Source organism: Scyliorhinus canicula, chromosome 1 (assembly GCF_902713615.1).
Source record: "Scyliorhinus canicula chromosome 1, sScyCan1.1, whole genome shotgun sequence".
Classification (NCBI taxonomy): domain Eukaryota; kingdom Metazoa; phylum Chordata; class Chondrichthyes; order Carcharhiniformes; family Scyliorhinidae; genus Scyliorhinus; species Scyliorhinus canicula.
In genome coordinates, this window is record NC_052146.1 from 290908535 (window position 1) to 290921113 (window position 12579).

The following is a 12579-nucleotide window of genomic DNA, read 5'->3' on the forward strand; positions in this document are numbered from 1 at the left end:
CACAACAAGAGGGATTCCAGGACTGTGCCTGAAACAGACATTAGATCTCCTGATTGTGCCAGACATAATCATTGGCTGAGCTCCAGGGAACAGAAATGAGCAGATGTTGTAATTGAATCTGCACAATGTAATTACCAGGGCCCAGGTTCGATCCCCAGTTTGTGCTGAGCGAGCTCATTATTACGAGGCAGAGAAAGAGAGCGAGAAAGCAAGATAAATCCATTCAAAGTTTATTGTACAAATGAGAAAGTACCCTGGGGCAAACCTCAAGACTATAATGTCATTTCAGAATACTGAAGTATAGAACGTATTTGCATTTATATAGCACCGGAGCATGGTATTTATTTTTATTCAATTCGAGGGATGTGATTGTCACAGCATTTATTGCTCATCCATAATTGCCCGTGAACGGAATGGTTTGCTCGGCTATTTCAGACGGCACGCAAGAGTCACCCACATTGCTGTGGATCTGAGCCACATGTAGGCTAGACCAGGTACGGATGGCAGATTTCCTTCCCCTAAAGGACATCAGTGAACAGATGAGTTTTGACGACAATCGACAATGATTTCATGATCATCATTGGAGAGGCGGTGGCGTAGTTGTATTGTCACTGGACCAATAAACCAGAGACCCAGAGTACAGCTCTGGGGTCCCAGGTTCAAACCCCGCCGCTGCAAATCTGAAATTAAAAGTCTAATTATGACCATGGAACCATTGCCATAAAAACCCATTTGGTTCACTAATGCTTTTTAGGGAAGGGAATCTGTTGTCCTAACCTGGTCTGGCCTACATGTGACTCCAGACCTGCAGCAATGTGGTTGACTTTTAACTGGCCCCTCAAAGGCCATTAGGGATGGGCAATAAATGCTGTGACGCACACGACCCATGAATTAATTAAAAAACTATACTTTTAATTCCAGATTTTTATTGAATTCAAATTTCACCATCTGCCGTGGGGAGATTCAAACCCAGGTCCCCAGAACTGAACGATCCTGGGTCTCTGATTTACTAATCCAATGACAATGCCACCTCGCTGCGCCACTTGCTAAGTGTCAGGGGTCACAGTGTTATGGCGGGGGGGGGGGGGGGGGGGGGGGGGGGGGGGGGGGGGCTGGAATTTGAGGAACCCCTTGGGGGAGGGGGATACTCCGATGGGTCCAGGGGGCCCATTAAAGAGGGACCCAGCCCACTCGCCTGCGCGGGGAACTTGTGATGGTCTTTTCTGCCTCCATTTAAATCCAGCAGCTGAAAGGATGAGGCCCTAATGTGGGAATTAATTGCCACTTAAGGGCCTCAATTGTTCCACTGGAAGACAGGCTACCTCCAACCACCCCCGATGTAGTGTAAGGACCTGGCATATAAAGGGTTAATGTGGGACTGCGTACAGTACTGCCCAGACAGTGATGTAAGAGAACACATTACCCACAACTAGGGGTCGGTGTAGTGTTGGTCAAAGTAGTGTGGAGAATCAAGAGGGAGAAAGCTCCTGGCTTGGACTTTTACTGTATCTATGGATATAGTTTCCATTAGTCAATAAATACTATTGAACTATCTAAGACCACAAACACTTTAATAAGACCTACTGAGCTATGTCCAACACCTTACTGTACCCTTCACTGGTAAAAGTGCAGCTGGGGGGGTGGCAGGGGGCCTTGTGAGCAGGCGGCAAACCAGCTGCCTGCTGGATTTCATGTGAGCAGAAAACCTTGCCCGGATCATACACATAATGGAAAATCCCGATGGCGTCGATTCCGTACGCATAACAAATCCTGTCCAATCACAACTTGAATTTTTATACAGTGTGACATTTAACCTTGAAAATTACCCCAAACAGAAACTGACATCGAGCCGAGTAGGGAGATATTAGAACGAGTCAGCAAAGCTCCGTCAAAGAGGTGGACTCTAAGAAATGTCTAAAGAGGGGAGAGAATTGGAGCACTTTAAGGAGGGAATTCTAGAGCTTTGAGCCTAGGCAGCCAGAGGTAAGACTGCCAACGGTAGAACGATGAAAATAGTGGATGCGGAAGAGGCCATGGACAGGTACCGCGCACCACCTACTCCCCCAACTGCACTCACCACGTCGAAGCTGCATTTGATGGGTTCAATACACAACATTTTCAGGGACCAGAGGAAGTTGAGCATCGGTACATAGGTTCCCTTCCAGCAGCTGACCAACATTCGCACCCTCACGTTCCGCAGAAACAGAGCTTCCCGCAGCCCATTATCTATCAGAGGCCAGTACCTGAAACACAACACAATTATTGCTTGCCCTGAGCGGAACAAATTGAACATTTTCTGACTGTTAACTCCGGCGGTCTCTATTTCCAGTCTCTGTTGACACCATGCTTTGTGGACTCCAAAGGAAGAGGTAAAGATAGAAGAGAAAGAGTTGAAGGCATTGTTATGATGCTAATAGAGCCCAAAAACTTTGAAAGAAGAAATCTGGGGCGGGATTCTCTAATAATGGGGCTATGTCCCCACGCCTGCGTGTCAACGGCCCCGAAAGTGAGGAATTCTCACCTTTCTAGTGGGCTAGATTGGCGCCGGTGTGGTTCCCGTAGCTCCAGCTGGTGCGGAACGGCCCGCGCAAGTTTGTGGATGCGCAGAACGGCCAGTGTATTTCCACGCAGACGCAGAACGGCTAGCGTGAATCGGCACATGCACGGGGGTTCTCTTCTTCCGCGCCGGCCCCTGGGCAATATGGCAGAGCCCTACAAGGGCCCGGCGCAGGGTAAAGTAGGCCCCCATGGAACCAGCCGCCCACCGATCGGTAGGCCCCGATCACAGACCAGGCCACCCCACCCCGGGTCAGATCCCCCCTCCAGGACGGCCCCCGGATACTCACCTTCCAGGTCCCGCCGTGTGAGAGGTGAGTAATCCATGCTGGCGGGACGGCCAAACCCGTCGCGGCGGGGGGGGGGGGGTTTGCTGTCAACGGCCATACCAGCGGGGCGGCGATCTTGCCGGTGCCCGAAATACAGCGCCGGAGAATGGGGAAGCCGGCGTCGGGGCGCCGGGTGGGGGAATCCCAGCCCTGAACTCTCAGTGAATAACTGAAAGGATGACGCAGACTTTACTTTTTAAGACGTTTACTGGAGCAAGTAAACTAAAAGCAACACTGACCAAACATTATTTCAGCAGGCAGCTTATACTTTAAACTACGGAATTTTCCTCTTTTACTTTTAACACAATCAAAAATTCAATTGCTTGGTTATATGTTAGACTGCCCCTCAAGTAAACATCCAGTTTTTAAAATTAATTAATGGGATGTGGGCTTCGCTGGTTAGGCCACCATTTATTGGCCATCTCTAGTTGCCTTTCAGAACGTTGTGGTGAGATGCCATCTTGAGCCGCTGCAGTCCTTGAGATGTAGGTACACCCACTGTGCTGCTAGGGAGGGAGTTCCAGGATTTTGCCCCAGCGACAGTGAAGGAGCGGCGATATATTTCCAAGTCAGGGTGGTGAGTGACTTGAAGAAGAACCTCCAGGTGGTGGGGTTCCCAGGTATCTGCTGCTCTTGTCCTTCTACATGGTAGTGGTCTTTGGTTTGGAAGGTGTTAGCCAAGAAACCTTGGTGCATCATGTAGATGGTACACACGGTTGACACTGTTTGTTGGTGGTGGAGGGTTTGAATGTTTGTGGAAGGGGGTTTCTCCACCACTGAGGTTAGACTGACTGGCCTGTAGTTTCCTGGTTTATCCCTTCCTCCCTTCTTGTAATAATGGTGTCACATTGGCTACCCTCCAGCACCTCTCCTGTGGCCAGAGGGGAACTGAAAGTTATTACCAGTGCCTCTGCTATTTCCTCCCTTGCCTCACTCAATAGCCTGGCATATTTTCATCTGGCCCTGGAGATTTTCCTACTTCAAAGCCTGCCAGACCACTCAGAACCTCCTCTCTGTCTATGTTAATCTGTTTAATTTTATCACAGTCCTTCTCCCTAATGACTATACCCACACCATCCCCCTCACGAGCGAATACCGGCTCAAAGTATTTATTTAGAACCCGACCTACGTCAGCCGGCTCCATACACAAATTACCACTGTGGTCCTTAATGGGCCCAACTCTTTCCCCAATTATCCTTTTACCCTTCATGCACCTGTAAAACAATTTCGGATTTCCTTTATTTTGCCTGCTAATATCCTTTCATACATTATTAAAATCAGCCTTCGCCCAGTTTAGAACTTTTTTTCCCCAGAAAATATTTTATCAAGGCATTTATAATTTTAACACTTTTCAAGAACAATAGCTAATAGAAACAACCCACAACAAAATAACCAACATTCCCACCAAACACAACCAACATGGCTCATCAAAACACACTGCCCGCCCTTTCCCTCCCTCCCGCCATTGGTTTTCCTACCCTTATTTGTCGCTTCCATGTCTCCCCTTTCTAACCCCCCCCCCCCCCCCCGCCTCCCCTTGCTGACAATCTAATTTTTCTCGAAGAAGTCGATGAACGGCTGCCACCTCTGAGCGAACCCCTTTAACGAACGCCTCAAGGCAAATTTAATTTTCTCAAGCCTGAGAAACCCGGGCATGTCGCTAACCCAACCCCCCGATTTCGGGGGCTCCGAGTCCGTCCATCCCAGTAAAATCTGCTTCCGGGCCACCAGTGAAGCAAAGGCCAAAACGTCGGCCTCTCTCTCCCACTGGGCTCCCGGGTCTTCCGACACTGCAAGGATCGCCACCTCTGGACTCGGAGCCACCCTCCCTTGCAGCACCTATGACATGTCCACAAATCCCTGCCAAAAGCCCTTCAGCCTCGGACACTGCACAGGACATGTGTACATGATTCGCAGGACTTCGCCCACACCTGTCCTCCACAATCTCATAGAACCTGCTCATCCGGGCCACCATCATATGAGCCGGGTGGACCACCTTGAATTGGATCAGGCTAAGCCTGGCACACGACAAGGACAGCGTTAACTCTCCGCAGGGCCTCCACCCATAACCCAGCCTCCAACTTCCCCCTCCCCACCCCAAACTCTTCTTCCCACTTTCTCTTCACCTCCCCTATTGGGGGGGTTCCCTCCCACTCCATCAGCTCCTTATAGATCCCCGAGATCTTCCCCTCTCCAACTCCCGTTCTCGACATCACCTTATCCTCTAACCCCACTTTGCGGGAGGCGTGGAAAGCTCGAGACCTGCCTCCGTTCAAAATCCCTCACTTGCAGGTACCGGAACCCATTCCCACCTGGCAACTCAAACTCCTCCTCCAGACTCGGAAAAACCTCACCAAGAAAAAGATCCCCAAATCTCTCGATCCCTGCCCGCTGCCACCTCCGAAAGCCCCCGTCCAGCACCCCACCCCCCCCCCCGGAGTGAACTGATGGTTATCGCATATCAGTACCCGCACCAAACCCAAGTGCTGCCGCCACTGTCCCCACACCCTCAGGGCTGCAACTACTACCGGGCATGTGGAGTTCCGAGCCGGCGAGACCGGCAGAGGTGCCGTTAACAATGCCTTCAAACTCGTGCCCTCACAGGATGCCGCCTCCACCCGCTCCCACACCGAATCCTCCCCCACTACCCACTTCCTGACCATTGATATATTCGCCGCTCAGTAATTGTTAATATAGTTCAGAAGAGCCATCCTTGTCCTTTTCCATATTAATCTTGAACCTAACTGAGTGATGATCACTATCTACAAAATGCTCCCCACTGATGCTTCAAACAGTTGCCCGGCTTTGTTCCCTAAAATTAAGTCCAGATGCACCCCTCTCTTGTAGGACCTTCTACGAACTGGCTTAAAAAGTTCTTTTTTCAAAAATAAATTTTAAAGTACTCAATTCCTTTTTTTTCCAATTAAGGGGCAGTTTAGTGTGGCCAATTCACTGACCCTGTACATCTTTTGGGTTCTGGGGGTGAGACCCATGCACACACAGAGAGAATGTGCAAATCCCACATGGACAGTGACCCAGGGCCGGGATCAAACCTGGGACCTTGGCGCCGTGAAGCAATAGTGCTAACCACTGCGCTATTGTGCTGCCCTATTTAAAAAGTTCTCCTGGACGCATTTTAAGAATTCCGCTCCCTCTAAACATGTTACACTATGGCTACCCCAGTTAATGTTGGGGAAGTTAAAATCCCCCACTATCACTATCCTATTACTTTTACACATCTCTGAAACTTGGCTACATATCTGCACTTCTATTTCTCTCGGACTGTTAGGGGCCCTGTAGAACATTCCCTGTGGAGAGCCCAGACTTTGTGGCACCTGAGAGATAGGCTGGGACTTTGTTCGATTGGTTGACTGGTGGCCAATGAATTGGCCAAAAGGCCGCCTTCTGCCCACGAACAGGTGGTGATTGGGTCCTGCCTGAGTGGGCTGATTTCCGGAGAGCATGGGGAAGTTCAGTTTGAATCCTGGACCCTCAGAGGAAAAGGATCTGCTCTCTCTCTTTCTCATGTTTTCTCCAGAAAAGTTGCTGTATTTCTGAAACTGCCAACTGGACTAGTAATCCAGAGACCCAGGGAAATGCCCTGCAGCCCAGAGTTTGAATCCCATCATGGCAGATGGTGAAATTTGAATTTTTTGTGGGCGGCACGGCAGCACAGTGGCGGGCGTGCCCATCTGGGGGGGGGGGGGGCCTTCTTCCATGCTGGCCTGCTGTGTGGCTCCACATGTGCGGACCCATAGCCGGCAGTGCAGGGCCGCGTACGGCAGCTGGAGCTGTGCAGAGCACTCCGGCGCCGTGCTGGCCCCCTTTGGGCTATAGAATCGCTGGGCCAAGAGGCCTGTTGACGCCTGTAGATCAGGCTGACATTTAATTTTTGATGGCCAGTCTATAAGATTAACGTGTTGCTCTACACAGTCACGTACACTTGTTGATGTATTTATAATAGCCTAGAGTTTTTCGTTTTTCCTATCAGCAGGTGAACACAGAAAAAGAGCACACAGAGGCAGGCAATTCAGCCTTATTGAACTGGCGCTCTGAAAAAAATCTATTCAATTATAGAACCATAGTCACCACACAGAGGGAGAATTCAGAATGTTCAATTCACCTAATCTGCACATCTTTGGACTGTGGGAGGAAACCGGAGCACCCAGAAGAAACCCACGCAGACACAGGGAGAATGTGCAGACTCCGCACAGACAGTGACCCAGCGGGGAATCGAACCTGGGGCCCAGGAGCTGTGAAGCCGTAGAGCTAATCACTATGCTACCGTGCTGGTTGATGTCTCTATTAGAACAGTTATGACAACACCCTCCAGCTCCAGTATTCTGAGCAGTGGCCAGTGGTTTTCTCAACCTCATTGTCATTGACAGTGTCACTTACTGTGTCTTCCACACAAAGTGTCAAACTGAGCCCCCCCCCCCCCCCCCCCCCCCCCCCCCCACCCCAAGACCGCTGTCTGCCCTCTCTGGAGTGACATAGAATATTTAAGGTGACGGCTATGTGGTGAGCCATCGCACACACGGTGGCTCCAGTCAGGATACTTGCTTTCTGGCCCTTTCTGTCCAATTTATGGGCAATTGTTCGGAGGATATGGTGTAGTTTGATGGAATAAGACCCCCTCGTTCGAGTAATGTCTGGTAAAATTAGCACAAAGCAGACGTCGTGCAAGGGGTCGCTGTCAGACTCAAAGGTTCTTGACTCAGAGAGAGGATCATGGCGGTGGCTTCTGCTGAGTTGGTGGCTCCTCAGTGGGCGACTGGGAAGTTGGTCAGCTTTGTGACCGATGAATTTAAGAAGCAACAGCGGGCGGTCGCTGAGGATCTGGCGAAGGCAATGAAGGGGCTTTGGCCCCAATTCAGGCAGCCATGGACAAGATGGACCAGCGGATAGAGGTACAATGGGCAAAGATACAGAAGGTGGAGGGGTCGCTATCTGATCACAGTGATCAGGTTGTCTCCCTGGAGGCAGATATGGCGTTGTTGCTTGAGGAGCTTGGAGTGCGAATGGCCAAGGTTGACGACGGCAAAACATAAGGATCGTCGGGCTGCCGGATGGCCTGGAGGGCTCCAACCCCACGGATTATATGTCCAAAATGTGTGGAAAGTTGGTGGGGGAGGAGTCTGTCCGACCCCTCCCGTGTTGGATGGGAGCCAAAGATCGTGGAGGCAGAAGCCTGGATCGGGAGAGCCACCTCTTGCGATCATAGTCAAGTTTCATCAATAATTGGATAGCGGGTCCTGAGGTGGGCGAAGGACCATTGAGACTGTAGATGGGAGCGACATGCCATCAGAATATACCAAGATGTTGGTGCAGAGCTGGCAAGAAGGCATGCGGTGTTTAAGGCAAAGGCTGCCCTTTACAAGAGCAACGTGATGTTCGGTGTGGTCTACCCAGCTCATCTTTGGGTAACTTTCAAGGACAGAGGCTATTATTTCAATGTGCTGGAGGACGTGAATGAGTTTGTCAAGAAGCACGGACTGAGGGTGAACTAAAGTGCTGGAGTTTTTTTTTCTATAAATTTAGAGTACCCAATTATTTCTTTCCAATTAACGGGCAATTTAGCGCGGCCAATCCACCTACCCTGCACACCTTTGTGTTGTGGGGGTGAAACCCAGGAAAACACGGAGAGAATGTGCAAACTCCACACAGACAGTGACCCAGGGCCGGGATCAAACCCAGGTCCTCAGCGCTGTAGGCAGCAGTGCCAACCACTGCGCCACCCGAGAGAGTGCTGGAGTTTGTTGTTTGTTCATTGTGAAGTTCATCTGTATGTGTGTCTTTTGGAGGATTTTTATAATATGGGGGATGGCTTGGGGCTGTGCCTGGGCGTGTTGGTAGCTGCCGGTCTGCGTGAAGTTGGAATTTATAAATAGCGCTGTTGAGTTTTCGTTTTGGGGAGGGGAGCTGAGAGTTGATTTTTCTCTGGTGTTCTGTATTAACATTTGGTGGGGGGGTGGGGTTTATCGTTGATATACTGTTTTGTAGATTTTGATTTCTACCCTGCGTGGGGGGTCATCCTACTAGCAGTATAGCTAGTTAACGGGAGCTGGGAAGGGGGCAATGTCTGCAGCTTGGTTTGTTTTGCGTTTTTAAGGTAATGAGCTCAGGCTTTTTGTTTCTGTTTTGTTTGGGCTCGGGGATGGAGTTGGGGAGGGGAGAGGAGTTTGTAGTCTTCTGTTGTTTGTTTGTTTGGTCTTCAGGATGGGGGTGGGGCTGGGAGGGGGAGGAAGGGGTGGACTGCTAATGGTGAAGATTCCGTAGCTGGATTCTCCGCTGACAGGATTCTCCGTTGCGTCAGCAGCGCACCGAGATTGGACAAGACGGATAAGTGGTTTTGAAAGCGGCTATCCTCTCCACTGCCATCGGGGAGTACACTGAGTTGAACAGGGATGAGGCAGTCTCGCCATTCACACTCTGGGAGGCCCTGAAGGCGGTGGTTGTGGGGGAGATAATTGCTTTTAAGGCGCTCAAGGATAAATCTGGGAAGGCAGGGAGGCTGGTGGACTCCATTCTCGAGGTGGACAGGCAGTACTCAATCACCCTGCCGCCGGAGTTATTGGCAGACAGAAACAACTTGCAAATGGATTTTTAATTGTTGTCAACGCGTAAGGCAGTGACCCAGCTGTGTCACTCGATGGGGACTTTTTAATGAGTATGGGGCGAAGGCCACTTATCTGTTGCTTCACCAGCTGAAGGGGCAGGCAGCCTCCCAGGGGATGGTGTAGGTCAGGGACTCGGGCGGTGGGATAGTTCCTGCCCCAAAGAAGGTTAATGAAGTGTTTGAGGCCTTCTACCATGGGTTGTATGTCAGAACCCCCAGAGGATAGTTTATCAATGAGGCAATTTGTGGGTGAGTTCCTGAAGGTGGAGCAGGAGAAAAGGCAACTTGGAGACGCCAATAGGGCTGGAGGAGATCATGAGTTGAATTCGGTTAATGCAGATGTGCAAAGCACAGGCCTGGATGGGTTCCCCATTGACTTTACAAATATTCAGCAGGTCCCACTTCTGCTGGATATAGAATCATAGAATCACTACAGTGCAGAAGGAGGCCATTCGACCCATCGAGTCTGCACCGGTCCTTGGAAAGAGCATTTTACTTAATCCCACGCCTCCACCGTATCCCAGTAACCCCACCCAACCTTTTTGGACACTAAGGGACAATTTAGCATGGCCAATCCACCTAACCTGCACATCTTTGGACTGTGGGAGGAAACCGGAGCACCCGGAGGAAACCCACGCAGACACGGGGAGAAGGTGCAAACGCCGCACAGTCACCTGAGGCCGGAATTGAACCTGGGTCCCTGGAGCTGTGAGGCAGCAGTGCTAACCACTGTGCCACCATGTCGCCACATCATGAAAATGTTTGAATAACATTTTTCTTTCATAAAACTATCACATTGTTGTTCATGGGAGCTTGCTGGGAACGAATTTGCTGCTGTGGTTCCCACCTTACAACAATCAGAGGGTTAAGGGGAAGAAGGAGAGCAGGGTTTCCCAAACGCTGAGCTGTGGAACCTCCTAGTGACCTGCCAAGTGCATCGGGGAACCCCGATCATTCTCATCGTATCTATGTCCCTTTTTTGCCGTGAAATAGGTGCGAACATGGATATCAAATGTAAACCAATCTTTTCTAGCTCCATCTATGCACATATTAGGAATTAGGAAGAAGCACGCAGTCACAAATACTTCCTCCAGCTATGGCCCCTCACGCTAACCCCTGTCCAAGCCATCCTCCCATGGCCCTCTGACATTAACCCTTCGCTATGCCAACCTCCCATGGCCCTCTGACATTACCCCCTGGCCAAGCCATCCTCCCATGGCCCTCTGACATTACCCCCTGGCCATGCCACCCTCCCATGGCCCTCTGACATTACCCCCTGGCCAAACCATCCTCCCATGGCCCTCTGACACTATCCCCTGGCCAAGCCACCCTCCCTTGGCCCTCTGACATTACCCCCTGGCCAAGCCATCCTCCCATGGCCCTCTGACATTAACCCTTCGCTATGCCAACCTCCCATGGCCCTCTGACATTACCCCCTGGCCAAGCCACCCTCCCATGGCCCTCTGACATTAACCCTTCGCTATGCCAACCTCCCATGGCCCTCTGACATTACCCCCTGGCCAAGCCATCCTCCCATGGTCCTCTGACATTACCCCCTGGCCAAGCCATCCTCCCATGGCCCTCTGACATTAACCCTTCGCTATGCCAACCGCCCATGGCCCTCTGTCATTACCCCCTGACCAAGCCACCCTCCCATGGCCCTCTGACATTAACCTTTCACCATGCCACCCTCCCTTGGCCCTCTGACATTAACCCTTCACCATGCCACCCTCCCATGGCCCTCTGGCATTAACCCTTCGCCATGCCACCCTCCCATGGCCCTCTGTCATTACCCCCTGACCAAGCCACCCTCCCATGGCCCTCTGACATTAACCTTCACCATGCCACCCTCCCTTGGCCCTCTGACATGAACCCTTCATCATGCCACCCTCCTTTGGCCCTCGGATATTAACCCTTCACTATGCCACCCCCCCATGGCCCTCTGACATTAACCCCTGGCCAAGCCACCCTCCCATGGCCCTCTGACATTACCCCCTGGCCAAGCCACCCTCCCATGGCCCTCTGACATTAACCCTTCACCATGCCACCCTCCCATGCCCACCTCACATTAACCCTGGAAGTAATTCTTACCTTTTGCCATTTTTAATGAGAGGTGTGAAGTTTGGAAATCTGATGCTCATAACGACACGTGCACCTCCATCTCCCTCACACATATACACGTCTCACACACATGACACACACGACACATACAGCTCTCTCTCTTCTTCACACCTCTCTCTCTCTCACATACGCTCACCTCTCTCTCTCTTCCTCGCACACACTCATCTCTCTCTCCCTCACACATACACTCACATCCCCATGTGTGCGTGGGTTTCCTCCGGGTGCTCCGGTTGCCTCCCACAGTCCAAAGATGTGCAGGTGAGGTGGATTGGCCATGTTAAATTGCCCTTAGTGTCCCAAAAGGCTAAATGGGGTTACAGGGTATGGGGATAGAGTGGGGGCATGGGCTTGAGTAGGGTGCTCTTTCTAAGGGCTGCTGCAGACTTGATGGGCCGAATGGCCTCCTTCTGCACTGTAAATTCTATGATTCCATGACTACCCTCACACACGCACTCTCCTCTCCCTCACACACACACTAACCTCTTCCCCACAACACGCTCACCTCTCCCTCACAGACACACGCTCACCTCTCCCTCACAGACACACACTCCCCTCTCCGTCACACACCCCTCTCTCTCACCGTCCATACAAACACAATCGCCTCTCTCTCTCTCCCTCACATTCGCCTCTCTCCCTCACACACACTCCTCTATCTCTCTCTCCTTCAAACTCACTCTCTCCCTCACACACACTCTCCTCTCTCCCTTACTCTTACCACTCTCTCATCCTCACACATCTCTCTCTCTCTCTCATACATGCACACTCACTTCTCTCTGTCACACACACACTCACTTCTCTGTCACACACACTTGATGTACCATCAATTGGACGCGAGACATGATGAAGGTCCAAACTTAGGCTTTAATCAGCTAGATGTTAGCCCGGTGGTCGACTACAGAGAAAGGCCGACCACCGGGAACTCTGGGTACTTATACCCCGCCTCAGAGGCGGGGT

The 12579-nt window shown here is 51.2% G+C and overlaps 1 protein-coding gene across 2 annotated transcripts in view; it reads right to left on the reverse strand.

The window, feature by feature from the left end:
- The window catches only part of pld5 (phospholipase D family member 5), a 216564-nt gene that overhangs the window by 106291 nt on the left and 97694 nt on the right, over window positions 1-12579 (reverse strand). For both annotated transcript variants that reach the window (XM_038815060.1, XM_038815051.1), the window contains exon 8: window positions 2078-2243. In XM_038815060.1, the coding sequence (XP_038670988.1) occupies window positions 2078-2243 (166 nt within the window). The remainder of the gene's footprint in view (window positions 1-2077; window positions 2244-12579) is intronic.